At 34.3% G+C, this 24,107-nt stretch overlaps 1 protein-coding gene across 6 annotated transcripts in view; it reads left to right on the forward strand.

Moving 5' to 3' along the window:
• Positions 1-23,512, forward strand: part of WDHD1 (WD repeat and HMG-box DNA binding protein 1) — a 77,750-nt gene extending 54,238 nt beyond the window's left edge. For 4 of the 6 annotated variants that reach the window (XM_036918438.2, XM_036918431.2, XM_036918447.2 and 1 more), the window contains 12 exons: positions 351-488; positions 1,948-2,104; positions 10,911-11,025; positions 11,673-11,804; positions 13,159-13,370; positions 13,466-13,584; positions 14,741-14,797; positions 16,726-16,763; positions 17,167-17,337; positions 17,944-18,074; positions 20,857-20,995; positions 22,705-23,512. In XM_036918438.2, the coding sequence (XP_036774333.2) occupies positions 351-488; positions 1,948-2,104; positions 10,911-11,025; positions 11,673-11,804; positions 13,159-13,370; positions 13,466-13,584; positions 14,741-14,797; positions 16,726-16,763; positions 17,167-17,337; positions 17,944-18,074; positions 20,857-20,995; positions 22,705-22,905 (1,610 nt within the window). In that variant the 3' untranslated portion in view covers positions 22,906-23,512. The remainder of the gene's footprint in view (positions 1-350; positions 489-1,947; positions 2,105-10,910; positions 11,026-11,672; positions 11,805-13,158; positions 13,371-13,465; positions 13,585-14,740; positions 14,798-16,725; positions 16,764-17,166; positions 17,338-17,943; positions 18,075-20,856; positions 20,996-22,704) is intronic. The other 2 variants (XM_036918457.2, XM_036918466.2) reach the window with 2 other exon arrangements.
• The last annotated feature ends 595 nt before the right edge of the window (positions 23,513-24,107 follow it).

Below are 24,107 nucleotides of genomic sequence, written 5' to 3' on the forward strand. Positions count from 1 at the left end.
TGAAAGAGTTAATACTTATAACCACCTTACATAAATAGTTCATGTAACATAGTTTTCTACTTCTAATACTTAAATGGTACCTCAATTAGGTGACATGTTTTTAACCATAAAAAGTAGTACATTCTTAATCTAAGAATTTTTTAAGTTAATTTCTAAATTTTTGAAAATAATTTTCTCAAAACTTTCATCTTCTAAGTTACTTTCCATGATTTGAATTGATTTTGTGATAAATTAGTTGATTTTGTGATTATATTTATCACAAATCAATTTAACTTAGAAAATAATTCAGACTATTAATTATAGCTAAAGAACTGTGATAAATGATTTAATTATATACATTTTCTCCTTAGGTACAGGGTTTGATGGGGATCAGTGTCTTGGAGTTCAACTGCTAGAGGTGGGGAAAAAGAAAAAACAAATTTTGCATGGCGATCCTCTTCCTCTTACAAGGAAGTCCTACCTTGTGTGGGTTGGATTTTCAGCTGAAGGCAAGATAAATTCATTTATTTATATTAAAGACATTTTTCAAGAAGAAATTGTTTCATTGGTTTAGTCCTAATTTCTTTAAAGATGAATTGTCTATATTTTATGTTTCAACTTATTTTAATATGTTCGTAGAATGGAAACTAGAATTGTTAAGGTAGCCATTTTTTATGTACAAGATCTTGTTTTCATGAGAATTCTTATTAGAAAACTTGCAAGGAGGGGAATATATTTTTCTGAAAGTTTATTAGATAGCCAGGAGAAGATGCAAATCACCGGCAAAGTTGTGGCTTTTCTAGCAGATTCTGCCCCAAAATCAAGAATTTCCTATTGCTTCACTGTCCACTACAGTAACAATTAGCCACATACGGCTATTAAGCACTTGAAGTGTGGCTAATCTGAATTGAGATGTGCTGTAAATATATAATATTTTCTGAATTTTGAAGGCTTAGTATGGAAAAGGGATGTAAAAACTCAATCATTTTACATTGATTATATATTAAAATGATATTTTGGATACATTGGATTTAATAAAATATATTAGTAAAATTAACTTTTTTTTCTCCCCTTTCCTCATGTGGCATTAGGTAATTAAAAATTAAGTCTGTTGTTCACATGGTGTCTCTGTTGGACAGTGCTGTTGTAGACTCACTTAACAGTGTCTTGTGACAAATGATTTGAATGAATGACACTGAGAGTACCTTATTTTAAGGTACCCGTTAATCCTGTCTCCTGGCTTAAAGGTTTCTATTATTGGAGACTCATGCACTTAAATTGTATCATTGGAAACCCAGTTTGTCTTTAAAATATCGATTTCTGGATGTTTTCTGTTCAGATATCATTAGTCATTTATGCTTCAATAAAGTGACCATTAATAACTTCCATTCATATAGCTTTGTTTTTTTTCAAAAAGGGATAATAGGGGAATTGGCCATGCATTTTTCTCAGATGGGAGCAGAGTTGGTGGGAAACAGGGATGCTTGTTTCCTGGGTAAGTCTTGCTTACCTATTTGGGGAACACAACAGTGACAAGAAAGAGAGGGAGGACGAAGAGTACTAAGGACAGATCACATTATCACCATGTATCGGATTCTCAGATTCTGGTCATTTTTTCAAGTCTCTCAACCAGGGAGCCTTCAGATCAAGTTCAACTTTTTTTTGGCTTTTAAAAATATTGCTATATTCCAGCAGGTGGCATAGTTTTCACTGAAACTGTCAGGTTTTTTTCTCTGTATTTTGGTAAATTTTAGTCATACTGCATGCAGTTTTCTTTTCTTTATTTCCAGGTGTGGTATTTGAAATTTTGTGGGAAATAATCTTGGAATATTTGCCTTTCTGTTTTGTTTTTTGTTTTTTGCTTTTGAATTGAAAGCTGAATCACTGGTATATATTTTTGAAATAGGATTTATTTAACAAATGTGTAACTGTGTTTCCAAGTGATTTTTTGTTGTTGTTGATGTATAGGTACCCCCTGTTACGTGGATTCGGAAGGCATTGTTCGAATGCTTAACAGAGGGCTTGGTAATACATGGACTCCTATATGTAACACAAGAGAGCACTGCAAAGGACAATCTGATCACTACTGGGTGGTTGGTATCCATGAAAATCCCCAGCAACTGAGGTGGGCTATTAGAAAATGCTTAAGCTGACTCTTTTTAAAAAAGTACTTTGAAAATATTTGTGTTGTGCTCTTTAAGGTTTTTTTTTTTTCACCGTAGTTCATTTGCTTGCTTTCCATATTCACTGAATTTGTTTATGTTCAGTTGGAAGTGTCCAACCAATTACTTACCTTGGAATTTAGTGAACAACAACAAAAGTAAGTTTTTTAGTGTGACTATTGCATCATTTCAACCAGACAGGAGTAGTTCTGGTTAAACATGGCATTTCATCTTTTATTATGCCTTTTATTTTAAACTGTGATTTAGAACTAGATAAACAGTTTACCTGCTTTTCAAGATTTTTAGCTTAATTATTATAATGTGCAGAGGGCTAGTAGAAATTTAGTGGTTGACTGCAAGTGTAGAATTCTGTCCATATAGTCTCTATTCAATATCATGTTGAAGATTTTCCTCATTTTTGACACCTGATATCTTCTTGGTATATAAGACTGTCAGTGACATTGTGTAGGTACTTGGTGAACAAAGAGGTCTCTGCTTTCATCGAGGTTGTAGGCTGGGGACAGAACAAGTAAGTACTAATTAGTGCTCAGGATAAATGCTGCTAATTAACCTGAGCAGGCCCATAATGGAGAATAACAGAAGGGCACATTCTAGGTAGTGTGATCACAGAAGGCTTTTAGTGAAGATAGTGTTTAAAATGAGAACTGGAATCCAAGGGATCTGCTATGAAAGATTGGAGGCAAAGGCAATCCACGCAGAGTAAGCAGCATGTACACAGGCACTGAGATTAGAAGAACTTGGGTGTGTTTGAGGAATTGAAAAGATATAAAAGTGGCTATAGTACAAGGAGCCAAGGAGTGGTGGGAGGCATAAATCCAAGATGATCTCAGAAAGTTAGACACATAGACCTTGAAAAGAATGGATTTTATTTGAAATATATCAGGGAGCCATCTAGGGTTTTATCCAGGGGAATGATGTTATCTGATTTATACTATAAAAAGAAAAATATATGTGGTAAATGGATCGGCAGGGGTAAAACTGGAAGTAGGGGGGCTAATTTTCAATCAGGATTTATACCTTCTTTCAGGGATGTTTGGAAATGTAGGACATTGTTTTTAGCTGCCACAATGATTAGGGGTCACTCTGGCATTTAGAGAGCTGGGGCCAGGGTTGTTGAATGTCTTGGAGGTGGGGGACAGTTCTGCTGAACTGCAGATTGTTCTATCCCAATGGAGGAGCTGTTGCTACCTCCATTGAAAAACACTGAGGAGGATTTTGCAGTCACCTAGCTGATCTGTAACTATGGCTGGAACCATTGTGGAGCAATGGAAATGAGATGCCGACTCAAGATAGAAATAGTAGGATTTGCTGGTAGATTCGGGGTTGGGAGGGAGAAAGAAGACTCAGTAATGACACTCTGGTTTTAAGGTAAAGCAACTAAGTGGATGGTCATATCATTTATAGAAATAGGGGAGATGAAAATGAATTATCTCGTGGTTTGTTAAGTTTGAAATGCCTGTAAAATGCCCAAGTGGAGATACCAAGAAGATATTGTAATATATGATTAGAGTTAAGAGAGGAAGTTTTGGTTGGAGATAGAAATTTGGGAATCATCAGAATATAGAAGGTATTTAAAGTCATAATATAATTGAGCTCACTTAGAAGAAAGAAAAAATAAAAAAAGGTTTCAGAACCAAGCTCTAAGAATTCCAGAACTTAGAGGTCAGGTTTTGGGGTAGGAGCTTTCAAGGAGAAAAAGGAGTATTAACTAATAAGAGAATCACATCTCAGAAGCTGTAAGTGGAGACTCTTTTGAGAAAGAGCAATAGTCAGGGAAATAAAAGTGACTCTCAAATGTAAGAAAAGATGATGAATGCCCACTCAAAATAAGGTAACTAGAAATGAAACTACAATGAGAATTCTCTTTTTACCTAACAAATTAGGAAAATCTGAAAATTTGGTAACACTTAGTTGGTGAGACTGTGGGGAAAGAATCATGTTTATGCATTGTTAATGGAGTTTAATTGGTTACAATGCCTATGAAAGGCATTTGTCAAGAACTGCCAGAGTTAGACATCCATATGCCCTTTGACTCAGTAGTTCTATTTTTAATATCTCTCCAGAGTTAGACATCCATATGTGCCCTTTGACTCAATAGTTCTGTCTTCAATAATACTTGCTATTTAAAGAATGATCCATGGACCAATGTCACCAGGGAGCTTCAGTGTCATCAGGGAGCTTATTAGAAATGCTGAATCTCAGGCATCACATGCCACCTATTGAGTCAGAACCTGAATTTTAACAAGATCTTCATGGGATTTGTGTGCATATTAAAGCTTAGGAAGGACACTCTTTGCACATGTGGGAATGGTAGATGTAAAAGATATCCTACATTGTAAGGTTGTTAATATTAGCAAAAGATTGAAAACCTAAGCTTCCATTAGTAGAATAAAGAAACTTGTTCTGTACATCTGTACCCTAGAATAAGTTGTAACCTTTTTTAAAAGGGTGAAGCAAATCATATATGTGGTAAGAGACATGTACCTAGAATATATAAAGAACTCTTAAAACTAAAAAAAAAAGATAATTAAAAAATAAGGCAAAGAATTTGAATAGATATTTCTCCAGAGAAGATACACTCATAGCCAATAAGCACATGAAAGCATTATTAGTCAGTGGGGAAATGCAAATCAAAACCACAAAGATAACCACATAATACCCACTACGATAGATATAATCCAAAAAATGGACAATGTCAAGTGTTGGTGAGGATGTGGAGAAATTGGAACCCTCAGACATTGGTGGGTGAGGTTGTAAAATGGTACCGTTTGGTAGTTCCTCAAAAGGTTAAACATGAAGTTACAATATGACCAGCTCTTCTACTCCTAGTTATATAATCAAGAGAAAACGTGTCCATATAAAATAAAAACTTGTACTTGAATGTTCATAGATTTATTCATAGTAGCTAAAAAGTGGAAACAATGCAAATGTCCATCAGCTGATGAATGGATAACTAAAATGTGGTTTATCCGTGCAGTGGGATATTACTGAACTATAAGGAATGAAATACTGATCCATGCTATGACATGGATGAAAACCTTGAAAATGTTACACAAAGTGAAAGAAGCTAGACACAAAATGCCACATACTATATAATTTCATTTATGTGAAATGTCCAGAATAGGCAAATCTATTGGCAAAAAGTAGATTCGTGATTGCCAGGGACTTGAAGGGGAGGGAGCAGTGGAGAACAGGGAATGACTGCTAATGGGTGTGAGGTTTCTTTTTGGGGTGATGAAAATATTTTGGAATTAGATAATGGTGGTAGGTGCACAACTGTGAATATACTGAAAACTGTGTTGTGCTCTCTAGTATGATAAGGCTGTGGTGCATTGTATGTGCACTGTAGTATGTGAATTATATCTCTGTAAAGCTGTTAAAAAGAGTAAGGGTGTTCTAAGCACTATAAGATGTGTTAAGTGAAGTGAATATCATTTGTATAAAAGGAAAGAAAGAATAAGAGTATGTAACTGTATTTACTTATATATGCTGGAAAAATAAAAGGAAAAAGAATTGCTGGAAGAATAAAAAGGAAACTAATACCATTAGTTACCTGGTAGAGAGAAACTTAATGGATAGTAAAGGAGACATCCCTATTCTTTTTATGCTTTTTGTGCATGTAAATATATTACTTGTTCAAAAATTAAATAAATAGAATTAAAAATTTTTTTAATGGAAGTGGCGATTCAATAACTGATTCTGGAAGACTAGAATTCAAGAACATGTCTTTATTTGACAACATGAAGGTTGTTGGTAGCCCTTATAAACTTGGTAAGTCTTGATATAATGTTAAATTCTAGATTGGGATAGGCTGAGAGCAGGGTTGGGGGTGAAAAAAACAAAACATAATATGTAGACAACTCTTTTTAAGAACTTTGGCTATGAAGAGGAACAGAGATAAGGGATGTGGTCTCAAAGAAGATGTGAAGTCAAGGAATAGATTATTTAGCTTGGGTGATTCTGGAGCATTTTTGTAGTCTTTTGGTGCTGAATTCAGTAAAGAGTGAGTTTGACAATGGAAGAAAAGGAGACAACCAAGGAATTAAATTAAAATCATCAAAAGAAAAGCTAATAGATTTTAGACTACCTGTCTAAAATAGGAAGATAACACATTTTATCAGTTGAAATGAGAGGGAAGAAAATAGGCAGAAATGTAGATAGATTTGGTAGATGAAAGGTGATAGGAATTCCTATCTGATGGCTTCTGGTTTGGTGGCAGATTATGAAACAAGGTCCAGGGTATTTTTGAAGGCAGTGGTTGGCAGTGTGGGGCATTTGAGAAGGGAAGATGGAATCTTCCTAGAGGATGCAAAATTGAACGTAGTAGAGAACTGTGGAGGAATTGCTGGTGATTATTTCTGTGTGTCTTTTAGAAATCTCCAGATTATTTCACTATTAACATATTTAGTATCAGAAGGAGTATATTAGTTAACTGTTTTTTTTAAGAGTTCTTAGGGTGTTGTTCTCAGGAATTTCTTGTGTGTCCATTTTTAGGAATCGAGTTATTTCGTAATTTGAATGAAAGAATTCATATTTTATCTTAATATGGGTTAAGTTTTGAAGCTATGAGGATTTTCATTATTTCATCTAATGTTTATTGAAGTAAGGACTCATTTGTTAATGTTGTTACTTTAAGGAAATATGTAAAATTATTCATTTGTAATGAATATTTTTTTTATTCAACTTAATATTGTAAATATTTTATCAAATTTAATTTTTTTACACCCCCGAGTAATTTATGTAACTGGCTTTCTTTTCTTTATCTGCTTTTCACTCAAGATCTGCAGAGTTTTAACTCTCATTTAAAGATAAGATAATTATAGCTGGTAATTTAATTTAATTCAACATGGGATAAAGAAATAATGGAGTCTAAATTATAGCTTTTAGACTTGGAAGAACATTAGAAATTGTCTAGGCCTGTGGCTCCTGACATTTTTAAGTGTAAGAGCCCTTTCAGTGTCAAAACATTTTATGACCTACAAATAATAGTAGCATCTACATTTAGTACCAGTTGATAGAAAGTATCCATAACAAAGCTTCTATAGACCTAAAAAATTACATTTAACATAAATTTGTATTTATAAGTTACATCATCTACATGAATGTGAAAATTCTAGAACATAAAGTAGAAACTTTTTAAATTCAGTCTGCACACAATTCATGGTGCCTTTGTGAATGCATGGATACTGCAATAGCTCAGCAGCCCTACAGTGATAAAAAAGATGGGAGCTGCCAGTTTTTCTGGTCCAGTTCGCTTTCATTCCCAGTCCTTCTCTCTAATTTTTACAGATGAGAAAACTGAGGTCCAAAAAGATTAAGTAACTTGAGATCACACAGCTAGCCAGTGACAAAAAAGTTACTGTCTTTTCTGTTCTGAAATATATGGAAATTGAGTTGGTAACTACACTGAAAAAATAAACTGTTCTTTCTTAAGGACTAGCTTCAGTTAGGAGAGACTAATGGAATTACTGAGGGGAGTCTCATGTGGCAAACATTTGAAACACTGAAGAAACGGTGAAAAGTCTGTTCATAAAAATGTATGTGTTTGTCCATACTGTGATAAATTGATCAGAATGGTTTTCATTTTTTTCCTGGGTTTATTCTGCAAGAATAAACTTGAGTATGTTTCAAAGATTGGAAACTACATTTCTCAGTATGGCTTAGTGTACTCATACCAGCTTGTCATTTAGACACATTTAGAAATGATTAATTTCCTTCATGTGGATAGAGGTACATAAAAGACTAGGGAAGGAAATTCTAGAACCACCTTTAGTAGCCTGAGGCTGTGTTTAATGAGTCTTACCTATCCTTGCTATCAGAAGATTCACCCTGGTGTTCATTTAAATCTCTACTGCTTCTAAGGAAGCTCTGAGTTGGTTTTTTGAGTGAGCCCCTTATTCTTCTGGAAAGGCAGTGTTCATAGTGATCCAGAGCTTGGGCTCTGAGTCACACTGCTCGCTGTGGTACCCTAACTGAACTGCACTCTGTAGCCCCGGCCATGACCCTAAGATGCTCCTCTATCTCTGTTTCCTCATTTCTGAAAGAAGGGTGAAACTAGTACCCATCTCACAGAATTGCTGTAAGGATGGAGTGAGATAATATGTAGCTGTGTATAAGACAGTGTGCTGGCCCTTAGTGAATGTTCACTGAATGTTAGCTATTAATTACAACAACTGTAATTTTCTTACCATCTTTACTTAATGGCATTTAGCTTTTTATTTCATTGTTAATGATACCTTTACTTTAATCTTTTCATATTAAATGTATTTTCTAACCCAGATTCAGCAGTATGTATACTTGCTTTTGGTGAGGGAATACTTTTTGTTAAAAATAATTTTTTAAAAATTAATTTGAATTAGTGAAAAATACCTGCCTTTAGTTATGAATGTGATTAATTACTGATTTGTAGAAGTATCACTTCTATCTCTGTTTGAAATGAACTTCAGTTTAGCAAAAGCTGTCTTTATTGTTTCCTCTGAATATTTTTTCACTACTAGTTAATATATAAATGAGAGTTTACTAATTTTGTGTGCTACAGTCTAATTTGATCTCATAAACATCAACCTTCCTTTTCTCTTTAGTTTTTAAAAACTCTTTGGAGTTATTTAATATGCTTAAAAACAAAACTTTTTTCTTTTGAGTTATGTTCGTTTAACAAATGTTTATTATAGTACTGACTGTATGTGCTATGCTGCACAAAGATAAATAAGGCCAGCCTGGAAGAATTAGCTGGTAAAACATTATCTACTCCCGAGAAAGTGCTTTAAAAGAGGTCTGAACAAAGTCCCTTTGAATGCAGAAAAGAGTCCAGTGCAACACGGAAGACAAAGCAAGCTGACTGGGGGAAGCTTAATCTGGACATTGACCCCAGTTTTCTCTAGTTTTATATTTTTCAACTCTTAATAAAATGAGAATAAACTGTGATTTATTTGAAAAGTAATTGGAACAGTTTTGTCTCCTTAGTAAACTGTGGTTTACTTTTTCACATATTCTTCTCCAAATGGTTTAGCCACATAGTTTCCAGGGAAGTCATTCATTGTAGGCAAATCCCAAGTTAGAAATCAAATGAGTTATTTTCTTCCATGAAAGGGATATTTAACAGAGAAAAGGTTTTTTTTTTCTTCAAGTCTTTAAAGCTAAGAAGAGGATAAGAAATGTTAATTGGTCCTCTGCTTTGATGTAAATGTGACTTTTAAAAAACTCGTAATAAAACCCTTATAAATTTTTCTTTGTGATAATTGCTTACTGTAATTGAATCAAAAAAGTATTTAAGCTGTAAAATGTTTTTAAACAAGACAGTGTTAAGTCACTTTATAGAAAAAGAGTGTTAAGATTACTCCTAGTGTTCCCCCTAGTTTTGTTAATGTACATATGTATTAACTTTTTTTTCTGAATGTATATGTTCTGTCTTCTATTGTGCATGACTGAAACCCCTGGTTTTTGCGAATAGGTGCATGACAGAATTGCCATGAGATTTTTCAAACTCTTAAGTATTCACACTGCCACCTAGTTGTGTGTAGTGTGTGGTGAAGACCACTGATGTATGTGAAATCATAAAAGGGGAGGAGGAAGAAAAAAGGGACTTGCATGTTCATAAATATTGGAACTCTAAAAACATGTTTTATTCATGAATATACCTCTAAAAACAGGTATATTCAAATCTTACTAGGAAGGGGGGCCTTTGTAGTTTGAAAAAGATTCCTGGGTATTGCCACTTAATTTATTTTTTAACTACCCTAGTGAGTATTTGATAATACTGGAAGATACTTATGGGGAAAAAAAATTTAACCCAATGATCTAATTTCTATTTAATTTTTTCCCTTCAAGAAAGTCATAATTTAAAGACCTGGCTAAAAGGCTGTACCATAAATTAAATGAATGGCTATTAGTATGCACTGAACATGGTACTGTATTTTTAAAATGACTTTATGGAAATTAGAAAATTTCCCAATAGCACTTACAGTGTGCAGTCATGGTTTTCCAGTGGTTGTCTTATAAATTTAGAGTCTGTAAGTTAAAAGACTATTCTATGCATATTCTATGTATATAAATCATTCTGATTAATTAATGCTTTTTAATTAATAAATTACGTTAGTACTCATCCTGATGAGCATCTCTGAATGCCTTATAATTTCTAGTAAGAAAAGGTTTAGACAAAGCCCTTGCCCTCTGAGCTGTTCCCACATATGGCAACCTTTAATTTCTCAGAGGAAATATACCTTACAACCTTTTTAATGATACTGGATTTTCTGCCTCACTCACCAAATCTAACAATATCTAATCTCTTATCTGTATTGGACATTCCACCATATTTTTCTCTTATTTGACATTTTCTGCCAGTAGTACCAAGTATTCCCAAACCCAAAGTAAATATGCTTTATCAACATTTAATCTTAGGGTGACCTGTTTGGGAACACCTATTCAATAATAAGTATATGGCACAATTACTATATTTTAAAAGTGGGCAGTGGGCTAAGGAAAATCTGAAGAGAGCTGATTTCACTTTTAGTCATTGCTATTTAATTAAACTGATGTGAGGAGGGATTTTTGAAACTCCTGAAATATGTGAAGGGTTAGATTTTATTCCTCATCAGGTCTACAGTATTTTTTGTAAAGAGGAATTTGTTGTATATTATTAAGCCAGTTACTGGAATATTACTCCAGGTTACTAACTTTTAGAAATTTCATATTTTAGCCATTTTTATACTTTGCAAAGATTTTATAATGAAATCTCTTCTTTATTGACAGGTGCATTCCTTGCAAAGGTGCTCAGTTTCCTCCCACCCTTCCGCGCCCTGCTGTAGCTATATTACCCTTTAAGCTTCCTTACTGTCAGACTGCAACAGAGAAAGGACAAATGGAGGTATGTGGGAATCTTGACACTGAATTTGGTAATACAGTGCCTGCAACAAAGACATCAAAAAATCATCCTGATGACCAGTGTTGTAGTCATTGCCTTATAATTAAATAGCAGTAGCAGGGAGGGAGGAGGACTACTTATGATTGCCAAGGCACCTGATTGCCGCACTGCTCCCAGGGACTTTGTCTATGAGGTAAATGGGTGTGACGGTCAGGGCCTCACCTTGGGTAAGGCACTTACCCTCAAAGTTGGACAAGTGCCTGAGAGAGCATGCCTCTGTAAATTCTCCACCATAGGTAACTGGCTTGTCGTACCCTGGTTGTAGCCCTGTGTCATCAAAGGTCATTTGAAATCCTGCAGTTAGTTATTCTAAACAAGAAACAAATGGGGGGGTTTCTAAAAAACTAAGTTACCAAGTTCTCTGAGCATTAACTGATAGATAGGAAGTGTTTGAAATCTGAATTTTTCTAAAGATAGAAGATGGAGTCAAGTTGTAGAATTACATTAGGATTTGAATTACAAAATAAGCTATAAAAAGGAGTATTCCAGAAAATATTTTACTCAGAAACTAGTATCTTAAGATAAATATTTAACACTTGACTGGTATTATGCTGATAGTTGACTCTAAGCAATTTTTTCCACTTCCATAGGAACAATTTTGGCGTTCAGTTATGTTTCACAATTACCTGGATTATTTAGCTAAAAATGGTTATGAATATGAAAAAAGCACTAAAAGTCAAGCAATAAAAGAACAGCAGAGTCTTTTAATGAAAATGCTTGCGGTGAGTAAAATAAATGTACTGAAAAATAAGGTTAAGTGCTTTCCTACAGGTTGAATTTCTTAAGTGATGTGAATAGAGTGAATTAGAACTGAGTTCCACAGCGTCAAATTCTTAAGTTGTATCCAGTGGTGTTTTTCTTCCTTAAAACTTGTTCCCCAGTTGATGTTGAAGTTAAAATACTTAAAACATTGCCTTGCTTCTAAGACCATAGGTAAAAATAAACTGTTCTGGTGCTCCCTCCCTTTTGGCCTTTTGCCCACTGGCCTGTGTTTGAATAGACCTTCTGGGTGATTTTGATGCTTACTAAAGTTTGAGACCTGACTCTAGCTCCTGCTCCTATCATGCAGTAAATAAAGTTTGAGTGTGAACTTTAAGACGTCCAAGGTTGGACATGCTTAAGAACTTTGATAAGGCTTTTAGATATGCCTGCCTTTTATCATCCTCTTGTGCAACTGTGTGTGACAAAAGTTTGTCTGTAGAGAAACCAGTGACCAGGTTTGGTGCCTTGAATATTTGGAGATAAGTGAACTTCTTGAAACATAAGGTCCATGTTTGTGTCCTCACTCCAGGTTGGTTTATGGAGAGGAATATAATACTATGAATTACAGGACTCTTAGTAGTCTTTGAAGTATTAATTTTCCTCACATTGTATGTGAGTCACCTTACTTTGAGTTTTCAGAATTCTTACCAAAAGAAAAATAGTGTTTTCTAGATATTCAATGAATGCCCTTTGTTTTATATTGTTAGGTCTAAAAAAATAGAGCAAGAAAAGTAAGCTATTAATTTGGAAGTTGTATTTCTCTTTCTGGTAGTTGGAGATCATAAACAATCACACTTAAAAACTGATGGTTAAATCTACTTGCGCCACCCATATTCACTTAGCATTTGTGTGCCAATTCTGGGCAAAGTAAAAACAAATAATTTACAGTTTATTCCTTCTTTGAATTTGCTACCCTGTTTGGTGAGGGTAGGTGGGGGATGGATAGGAAAACAAGTTTAAGAGAACTGCAATTGAATTTTAAATGAATCTCTTGTAATAAATAGATTGAAGTGATATGCCATATTTCATTGAATCTGAGCTACTACTGATTATAAAATGCACCATTCTTTTATTTATTTAAGCCACTGAGACAGAAAAAAAGTAACTGCCAGTTAAACTGACCCACCATTAATTGTTAAGATGCTTCCCAATTTCAGAGATGTTAAAATGTATAAAAATGAGCACCTTAGAAACAGTGAGATATAGTATCTAGAAAGCTGTTCTCTCATTTTCATTAGTGGTATCATTCTTTTATTTTTAAGAAGTTTCACTTAATGTTATTTCATTTTATTTATTTTTTCCTCTTTGTGTTAGCTTTCTTGTAAACTGCAACGGGAATTTCGTTGTGTGGAACTTGCTGATCTAATGACTCAAAATGTTGTGAATTTTGCAATTAAATATGCTTCTCGTTCTCGGAGATTAATATTGGCCCAAAGACTTGGTGAGCTGGCTGTAAAGAAGGCAGCAGAATTGGCAATAACCCAGGTGGGAGGGGAGGAGGACTTCAGAAACAAGCTGGGTGCTGGGTAAGAAGTATGCCATGTTTAATGTTTCTTTACCATCCTAAATATTAAATTGGTCTTTACATAGCTCTTTATTGAATAATATTACTGTCTTTCAGTTACAGTGATAGTGCTACAGAGGAGAGCCAGCCATGGTGCCGAACTCAGGTTGAGAAAGATGCAGAGGACAGTGGAGAAACTGATGATGTAGAAGAAAAGCCAGAAACACAGAAGCCTGGTAAGATACTTTTTTTTTTAATATATACCACGGCTTCTTTATTCATTCATCTATTTTTTTTTTTTTAACATTTGATGTATTTTATTTCCTTTTATCAGATCCATTTTTACAGTCTTACTATATATATAATTTTTTTTTTTTTAGATAATTATTTTTTATTGAAGGGTAGTTGACGCACAGTATTACATTACATTAGTTTCAAGTGTACAACACAGTGGTAGAACATTTATATACATAATTCTAGGTTCCAGCTATCACCCTACCAAGCTGTTACAATATCTTGACTATATTCCTTATGCTATACATTACATCCCGGTTACTAATTTATTTTACCATTGGAAGTCTGTCCTTTTTTTTTTTTTTTTTTTTTTTTTTTTGTGAGGGCATCTCTCATATTTATTGATCAAATGGTTGTTAACGACAATAAAATTCTGTATAGGGGAGTCAATGCTCAATGCACAATCATTATTCCACCCCAAGCCTAATTTTTGTCAGTCTCCAATCTTCTGAGGCATAACAAACAAGTTTTTACATGTAGAACAAATTCTTACATAATGAATAAGTTACATAGTGAACAGTACAAGGGCAGTCATCACAGAAACTTTCGGTTTTGCTCATGCATTATGAACTATAAACAGTCAGTTCAAATATGAATACTCATTTGGTTTTTATACTTGATTTATATGTGGATACCACATTTCTCTCTTTTTTATTATTTTTAATAAAATGCTGAAGTGGTAGGTAGGTACAAGATAAAGGTAGAAAACATAGTTTAGTGTTGTAAGAGAGCAAATGTAGATGATCAGGTGTGTGCCTGTAGACTATGTGTTAATCCAAGCTAGACAAGGGCGATAAAACATCCACGTATGCAGAAGATTTCTCTCAGAACGGGGGGGTGAGGTTCTAAGCCTCACCTCTGTTGATCCCCAATTTCTCACCTGATGACCCCCCTGCGACTGTGCCTGTCTTAGGTTGTTCCTCCCTTGAGGAATCTCTGGTAAGATAGTTTTTAAAGCATTGTAAAGGTGAGAAATGTCATGTGTGTGGCTTTACCCATTTTACTTGGCTGAGGCTAATTTATACCCAGATTTTTTCAAGACATTTTTGCTAATTGTTGATTATAAAGAATGACTTTATCTTCTCAATTATTCTATAGGACAGAACCCATTTTCCAAAAGTGCAAATTCCTCTGATGTGCCAGCGATTAAGTCAGGTAGGAGATATTTGTGATTTCATAATATCAAGGAAAATTTGCAAGTAATCTTTAAAGTGATGTATCTACTCAAATATACTATATCCTTTAGGGCCTTTTGTTTTTTAAATAAGAGACATTGTTTGTGAAACTGTGGTCATTTTACAAATATTTATTAAATGCCTATTGTATGTCAGGTATTTAACTAGATGAGAGATACAGAAGTCAAGCAGACATTCATGGTTGATCCCTGTGTGAACCTAATAATACCAATTGACTTTAAATTGCATACATATATTAACTTTGGTAAAAAAAAAAAAAAATTACCCTTAAAAATGTATACAGAATATTAAAAGATCATATATAATGGGTGTCTGTAATCTCATCAGCAGTGGGGGGTAGGTTGGGACCCCAGGAAAGGCCTCATGGAGTGTTTAAAGCAGAGATCCGAAGGATGAATGGCAAAGGTGGGTGGGAGCAGAAGCGGAGGAAAAGCATGCGTGCGGGCTTAAGGAACAGCATCTATGAAGACATTGAGAGTGGTGTGAAGAGCACAGAGAACAAAGAAAAAGTGGTGTCGAATGGTTTTGGAGTGATGGGCAGAAATCAAATCATGTAGATCTGTGTAGGCCATAGTAATGATTCTGATCTTTATTCTAAGGTCTCTGGGAAGCTTGTAGGGACCCTGTAGACTTAAAGCAGGGGCTTAGCACAGCACAGGAGTGCCTATCAGGAGACTACTGAGGCAGTCCACATGAGATTGAATAGTGGCTTGGACTAGGGAGGTGATGATGATTGTGGTAGAAAGAATGGGAAGAATTGAAGAGGTGTTTCTGAAGGTGACCTAGAGTGTGTGGAAGTTCATGGTATAAAAATTGACTCTCGGTTTCTGGTTAGAGTATTTGAATGAATGATGATGCCATTTACTGAGTCAAGGAACACTAGGGAAATATAGGTTTAGATAGGAGGATGATGCATTACTGTTGGATACCTGGGCCAGGAGCTCAGGAAAGTAGTCTGAGGAGGAGATAAGAAGTGAAAATCATTGGTGTAAGTATAGCAATTTGTGCCATGGTCATGGGTGAGTGAGCCTTGGGAGAGATGTGAAGTGAGAAGGAAAATGCACTTTGGCCTATGGAATCCCCAGCACTTAAATGTTACATAGAAGAGGAGGAACCATCACAAAAGGATGATACCAGAGAGGAAGGATGTAAGCCAGGGAATGTGGTATCTCAGAAATCAAGGGAGGAGAGAATATCAAGAAGAAAGGAACACTCAGCTTGTGGAATGCCATTGAGAGGTCAAATAAGGTGATGACTGAAAAATATCCACCAGATTTGCCACGTAACACTGAGTTCTTAGCAAGGGAAGATTCTTTAGGGTAGTAGGGGTAGAAGCCATATAATTTTGGATGTTGGAACACACGAGCAGTAAAGAAATAGGAATAGCTATATAGACAGCTTTTGAGAAATTTGCCATATAGGGCCCAAGAGAAAAAATGGTGGGTGAAGGAGATGTGTAGTAGAGGGCTTGTTTTCTGTTTGTTGAAGTTAGGAAACTTGAGCAGCCAATAAAGAGGGCACAGTCAAAGATGGTATCGCCATTGATAGGACAAGTTTCTTAACAAAGCAGGAGGGGGTGGGATCTAGAGCACAAGTAGATAAATGATTAACCTTGGCTAACATAAGGCACTGTTCTTGCATGCTAACAGGAGCAAGAATAGATCTATACCTACTGGGTTCATATGTTTCATAGTGGCAAGTTGGGATAATTCCCATCTAATAGCTTTTATTCTGTCTTGGAAATAGGAAGGAGGTTATATAGTTGATAGTTTTCTTGTTGAGTAGTACATTCATTTTCATAAAATACAGATTAAAATATTTCATCTAGTGTAGAAGTCCGAAATCTATGTTTTACCACTATTAAGTGAAGGTTTCTTTCTTATGCAGTTACCTCTAGCAACCAAGGACGAGTAAACCCCTTCAAGGTAAACTCTTTACTGTGATATTTGCTATTATTTAAATACATTTCCAGAGAAATACTTATGTATAAACCACCAGATGATCCTCCCCAGACTTGGAGGCATTAAAAACTAAAGCAGATCTTTGTAAAAACAGAGATGAAAGTAGCATTAGTTCACACTTGGGTTGGAAGATACATTTTCTACTTAACTTCTAAGTACCTATGGTCTTGAAAAATACTGCCTGTTTTTCTTGGGGATGTGGTATTTGGGAATATACGCATCAATCATAATTTGGATTGTACCAGCTGTACTCATTTCCAAAGATGAGACTACCATACCAACTTAACAGAAATTTGAAGGAAAATAAATCTCTTGGGGTTCTTTTTCTTCTTTAAACATAAAGTGCTAATACTAGTTTGCTCTTTAGGTAACAGCTAATTCTAAAGAGTCAGCTGTTTCAGTGAATTTAGCACGTTCAACTAATATTTTAGACAATATGGACAAATCATCCAAGAAGTCTGCTGCACTTAGTCGAGCTACGAACAGTGAAAAGTCTCCAGTTATAAAGCCTCTAGTTCCAAAGCCAAAGTCTAAGCAGGTACTATTTCAACTGCCCACACCTATAATAAGCAGCATGTGATCTGTTTGTCTTACTTTAGTTTGTTTACTGTTTCAGGTATGGGATAGGAGGCCCCAGTTTTTTATAATGGATTATCTACTGAGGATAGAGTTCCCAATCCTGGTTTTGTTTCATTATCACTTTTAAAATATATGTATACCCAGGCTCCCAGGACTTGGGCATCTCTCTGGGTGGTGTTGGTTTTTTTTTTATAATTTCCCAGCTAGTGCTGATACATAACCCTTTTTAATGAGACTGGTGTAGTACCTTGCCCTCATGTTTCCTAGTTCTATATTCTGATTTTTGCCTTCCAGATTTCATCCCAGATTTGTCATCAGTACAGATCTATTGTTTATCTTTTCCATTTCATGTAATTTTACTCATTTATAAAACATGGAATTTGAAATATATTTTTATTTTTGGTATGTGTGCACATATATTTTCAACTGAGAACCTCAGGACTTCACATATCAATATAAGAATTCTAAATAATAATAAATTTATTTCCACATTTTTCAAAACTTGAGCTTGTAATGTAAAATCATACTAGATTTTGTTGCAGTACTCATCTTGTTTGTTTTACAGCCATCTGCAGTATCCTATTTCCAGAAAAAAACTTCCCAATCTGATAAGACTGAGGAAATGAAAGAAGAAAATCCTAAAAATTCATCTTCTGAAGCCCCATCTTTGTGTTCTCAAAACACTGAAAACCAAAGGTCAGTACATAGATTTATTATTCTCAAGATGCAGTATACCAATAAAAGGCATACAGAAGGAGCAATATAAAATTATGCATCTCTGTCATTCATTATTATAAATAATACACTGACGTTGGTAGTGGACATTGTGAACAACTGGTATTTTAAGGAAGCCACAAGTATTGTCTGTTTACATTACTTATTAAAATATGTTTTGACAAATTGACATTAATGTCTATTTATATTACTTATTAAAGTATACTTTGACAAATTATATATATGTTTTAAATTGTAGATATATTTTATTGGGACACTATATTTTATAATTCATTCTGTTTGTTTTAAAATAGTATAGTTACATGGGAGAAGCAGTCAAAAGATATAAAAAAGATATGTGAGAGGAAGGCAGAATAACACAGAAGACAAGTAGTGATTCTATAGCATCTTACTACACTGATGGACAGTGACTGTAATGGGGTATGTGGTGGGGACTTGATAATGGGGGGAGTCTAGTAACCATAATGTTGCTCTTGTAATTGTACATTAATGATACCAGAAAAAAATATGTGATGAGTAGTAAATTTTGTTCCTATTCACCCAGTTCCCCTCTCCACAAATAGTCATTGCAACAAATTTCTTATATAGCTTTCCAGAATTGTTACATACATGTACAAACACATTCATCTATTTTTTAGGGATTTTTTAGTTTTATAGAAATGGTGGCATACACACTAGTTCTGTACTTTTTTTTCACTTAACAGGAGCTTTCACAGATCATTTCAAGTAACTACATGAACAGTTTCTTTAATCTTCTTATGTCCACTGAATGGATATACCAAAATCTATTCAATTCTCTACTTGTAGACAGAAGGCGATTCCTGATCTTTTGCTAGTAAAAAAATACTGTAATGAATAACTTTATATAAATGTCATTTCTCTCAGATATATAGCTATAAGGTGGATTCCTGTATGGTTCAAGTTAATGTGCACTTGTAATCCCAATAGATATTGCCAAATTGTTCTGCAGTGATGCTGTATCATTTTGTACAACTCCAGCAATATAAGAGTTCCTGTTTGTATGTATCCTATTTCTCCTCCAATGCAATATGCTACCAAATATATTGTTATCTGTTATGCTAGATTCACTTAAAATACATTAGTTAAATTGAAAAAGTCAGCATTCCATTTTTAGCATTGAATATCTCATTTAACCAGTATCTCATGTTAACCAGATTAATTTAAAGAGGTAGTTATGATTTTTACTTTTCCTATTTTGTTTTGAATTTAATTCAGATATTAAACTGAAAATTTTATTTAAGAAGATCCAACTTTTTGTTCTCTCAACTGGCTATACAGAAAATTTATTGAAATCTTGTTAAGCAATTATCACTGCTTAACTAAATATTTTATCCCAGATGTTGGCATACTAAATCAGAAGAGAAATGTTCTATTTTGGTTTTCTTTTTAAAATTCAGCTGTCTAGAGGCAGGGGGATTACGTGCGATTAGCTAGATTTGTGCCATTGCCCCAAAGTTGGTTAAAATGAGTTAATGTTTGAAAATTCAAGAACCTTTGTGAAGTATGACTATTTGTTTTGATTTGTTCTATTATTTTTCTGAAAGTAGAATTACATTAAGATTACTTGAAATTTGTATATTTTCAAAATTGGGCAAGTAGTTATAGTCACAGTAGTAATGTTTTCTTAATAGCTTGTTTTTCTAAAAATTTAAAAGTTTAGATAAAAATCACTCAGTTACTCATTTATAAAGGTAATCCTAACCTTTTTTAGTAATGTTAGGATTTTATACGTAACAAGATTTATCTTAGAGATGTAATTTTATAGCCTATGTTTTTGTTTCCATTTAAAAATTTATAGTAAACATTTCCCCCTGGTATTTTTGCCCCTAAGTTTTGCTTTGTATTTAAGCTTGTTATTTAGGATCCATTCACCAACCACATTGACAGGCAGTATAGCTGGTATGTTAGGCATGAGGACTGTGTGGAAGCCAAACTACCTGGCTGTTATATCCCAGGTCTGGCTTTTACTGTCTGTGTAACCTGGAGTAAGTTATTTCGTCTGGCGGGCCTCGATTTCCTCATCAGTGGAATAGTAATTGTACCTACTTCACAGGGTTATTGTAGATTAAATGAGGTAATGCATTAAAGCATGTAGAACAATATCCAGCAGAAAGTCATTACTCAGTAAATATTAAATATTTGCATTAAGTGTAAACCTTCATTTGTGACCTAAAGACAGTTTGTGTCAGAAGTGAAATCTAATAAAATTGACAAATGTGCTGTGCTGTATCTGTTTTACATGATGACATCAGAAAGAACCTGTGCTTCCATGTCAGCTTTGAGAGCTACGGTGAGGGGAGTAGGTAAGGAGCTTGAGAGAAGTGAAGGTAACAAATAGCTGGTTTGGGAAATGAAATAATGTGCCAAGGATATATGGGAGAATATTTCAGGGTCAGAAAGACTTAAGTGAAATTGGAGACCTTGAACCTGTTAACATTCATAAGAGTTGAAAGTGCAGAGTTCATGGTTGCTGCACTTGGAAAATACAAATGTGAGTAAACCCTTGGAATTGACCTAACACGGGATTTTTCAGATCATTGTCCCCTCAACGTCGGACAGTTTTAAGTAATATGTAATGTAAATATTAACAAGTGTAATTAATTGTTTTTCTCTTACTTTATATAGGTATGCAGAGACTATTGGTTAATTACTAACCCAAAAATTTATAAAGCACTTTAATTTGTCCTAAGTATAAGATTTTTTCATTTAATTGCTCTTTTAGGCCAAAGACTGGGTTCCAGATGTGGCTAGAAGAAAACAGAAGTGATATTTTGTCTGACAATCCTGACTTTTCAGATGAAGCAGACATAATAAAAGAAGGAATGATTCGATTTAGAGTATTGTCAGCTGAAGAAAGGGAGGTAAGGATAGTTGTGCTCAGATTGAGATCTTAGTAAGTTCCCAGATTTTAAGAATTGTAGAAAATCCTTTTTCTGTTTTTAGAAATTGAATACATTCTGGTGAACTCTTTAATGGAGAGGAAATTACAAATGTCAACTTTGAACATATGGATATGTAATAATTATTATTTAGTGCTGATGGTTAAGTTTGGTAGATATATTTTTTACATCTGTATAAGTTCCTGCATATTGTAAATCAAGAGAATACCCCAAGAAAAAGCACATTATTTATAAGTCAAAAGCAAATAAAATTAATAAATAAAAATGAAATCAATTCATATTTTTGGACTACTGCTACCACTTTAGGGTCCTTGTGAGCAGAATTTTTTACATTGCTGTTCACTTACACAATGAATGTTAAATGAGAGTACTGCTTTTGAGGAAAAAAAACACTGGTGTTATGTTCCAGCCTTTCACATGGAAATTAGGACAGGTGCCTTTTACCTATTGCTTCTTACATAAATTTCTGCCACGTGAAGGGAGTCTAGGAGCACCTTTCTTTTGCAACGAATGAGTATATCAATGAAATCCTTGGACCTCACTTCCCCAGGGATGGCATTGTAACATCATAGGCACCTACTGATGTAGATATTTGCCTCAGTAAACTGGGTTTTATAGATAAAGGTACTGTAAAATGAGGGAGCTAGAAACTGTTCTGACCACCTTTAGCCTCATTAAGGTTCTCATCAGCAACTTTGTGTTTCTCTCATTTTTTATTAATATTTATAAAAGGATAAAATACTAAAGAATTAGATAAAAGGCATCTGAATGAATAAGACTTCTTGCAGCAATCAAGAGAAAGAGACTTGATAAAAGTTGTGATTATGTTTTTGAAACAAAAATCAGTATTTTTAGAGTACCTTAAATATTTATTTAAATCTAGTTTGTTAAGGTGAGAAATTCTACAGCCCAAAGGGTCCCTTTTCTACAATAAATAAAAGGAAAGGGAAATAAAGGAGGAGGAACAACTTATAAATAAAAGAGATGTAAGAGACAGATGAAATGAGTGAACTTGGTGAGATTTTGCTTAGTGAATAGAAGCCGATCACAAAAGAATATATACTGTACATAACTTCCCTGAAATGACAACGTGATAGTGATGAAGAACAGAGTACTACTTGCCAGGGGTGGGTGGGTTGTGGGGGCAACATGAGGGATCCTTGTAGTGATGGAACTGTTCTGTATCTTGAGTGTGGTGGAATATACATGAACGTACAATAGAATTAAATACAAATGAGTAGAAATAAAAAGGGACAATATCAATGTCAATATCCTGATTGTGATATTGCACTACAATTTTGCAAGATGCTACTATTGGGGGATACTGGGTAAAGGGTACACAGGATCTTTCTTGTTTTTCCTATAACTGCATATGAATCTATAATAATTCAGAAATAAAATATTTCATTTAAAAAATACTTGCACTGGTATGGTTAAATATAAGCAGAGTTTAGATTGACATATCATAGAGGTAGAATGTAAATTTTTTAATATGCCCTGTAATTAAATAATTATTAACAATGAGAACCCTTAATGATTAGCTTAACAATTCCAGTGCTAATTATGCTGCTTTATATTCAGGAATATTGTCTGGTGAAGTACAGAAATCATTTCCTTCTATTTCTTTGTTACTGTCTAAAAATCTTTTCTCTTTCAATATTTTTACAAAGGCATGGACTACCAAGGCCAAAGGAGGAACTTCAGTTAATGGAATTGAAGCAAAGAAGCGAAAACATGTTGTCGAAGAAAGTCATGAAGCTGAAAACCAGAAAGAAAAAGCAAAGGAGAATCTGAATTTGCCTAAAAAGCAAAAACCTTTAGATCTTTCTACCAACCAGAAACTGTCAGCTTTTGCATTTAAGCTGGAATAGAGTAAGGAAGTGACCTTAGGAAAGTATTGGCATTTTACTCAATCTCTGATGAGTCTGGACTTTCATTTTCTTTTGTTTTTAATCTTTAGGAAACTCCTTATATATTTTTAAAAGAGCTTAAAGACAACTGTTTTTATAAGATAATATAGTAATGATACTGGTATAGGTAACTGAGCATGTGTAAAAACTATCATCTCTGCAGATTGCTCTGCCCCCAAATAGAGGTCATTCAGAAGCATTCTGATTGAGGTCACTGACTTCAGGCCAATGGCATGTACCAATGGAAAGTAATTTTATTTTGCATATTACCTTCAAAATTACCAAAATAAAACTTCTGAGCATTGAAGTACCTCCTAGGGTTTTCCTCGTTTGTTATGTTGTGAACTGGGAAGTGCCGCAGCAGTCCTCTTTCCAAGTGTGTCACTTTGGGCTGCTCTTTCTGTGTCTGGACTGGACCGAGGGGACTGTGTTTCTAATATGGGCCTTAAACATGTTAAATTATTTTGTAGATGAGACTGTTTTGGGAATTTTTTCCTAGTTGACTTTCAGTTGTCTGTCTGTACAGCCTGGTTTTTTAACAAATAAAACTTTCACGTTTACATATTTAGCTTGATGTGGTCTTAACATGAAATGAAAATGTTTCTAGAAAATATATCTTATATTTACTACCGTAGTTTCCATCACTACCCCCTTTCTGCTACACATTGAACACACAGAAGAGAAAAAGGTATTGTTTTGATAGTGTTGCTCCTGGTAAGATAACCCTCGTATCAGTATCAGCAGTACTTTTCTGAGCAAGTCTTTGAAGCCTTGATAAGAGAATAGTTAAAGAGTTGAGAAAGAATTTAGGTCCTTTTATTTTGAACAAACAAGATTTAATTATTTCATATATATTTTTTTGGTTATTGTTCTAATGAGAGCTTAATACAAATAAGGCCACTTAATGAGGGCATAGTACAGGGGTGGGAGTAGGGGAATAGTAGTAAATTAAAATCAGGTTTCTCAAAACAGGATAGTTTTATAGATTGGAAGGAACAAAATATGTTGAGAATTTAGACATAGGACCATTCATCTATAAAATGGATATAATAACAGTACCTACTTAGAGGGTTGCTGTGAGATTTAAATGAGGTAAAAGCACTTAGATCCTGGTACATGGTAATATTTTATATAAATGTCAGCTATTAAGCCATTGGCTATTC

The sequence above is a fragment of the Manis pentadactyla genome, chromosome 11 (genome assembly GCF_030020395.1).
Source record: "Manis pentadactyla isolate mManPen7 chromosome 11, mManPen7.hap1, whole genome shotgun sequence".
In the NCBI taxonomy this organism is placed as follows: domain Eukaryota; kingdom Metazoa; phylum Chordata; class Mammalia; order Pholidota; family Manidae; genus Manis; species Manis pentadactyla.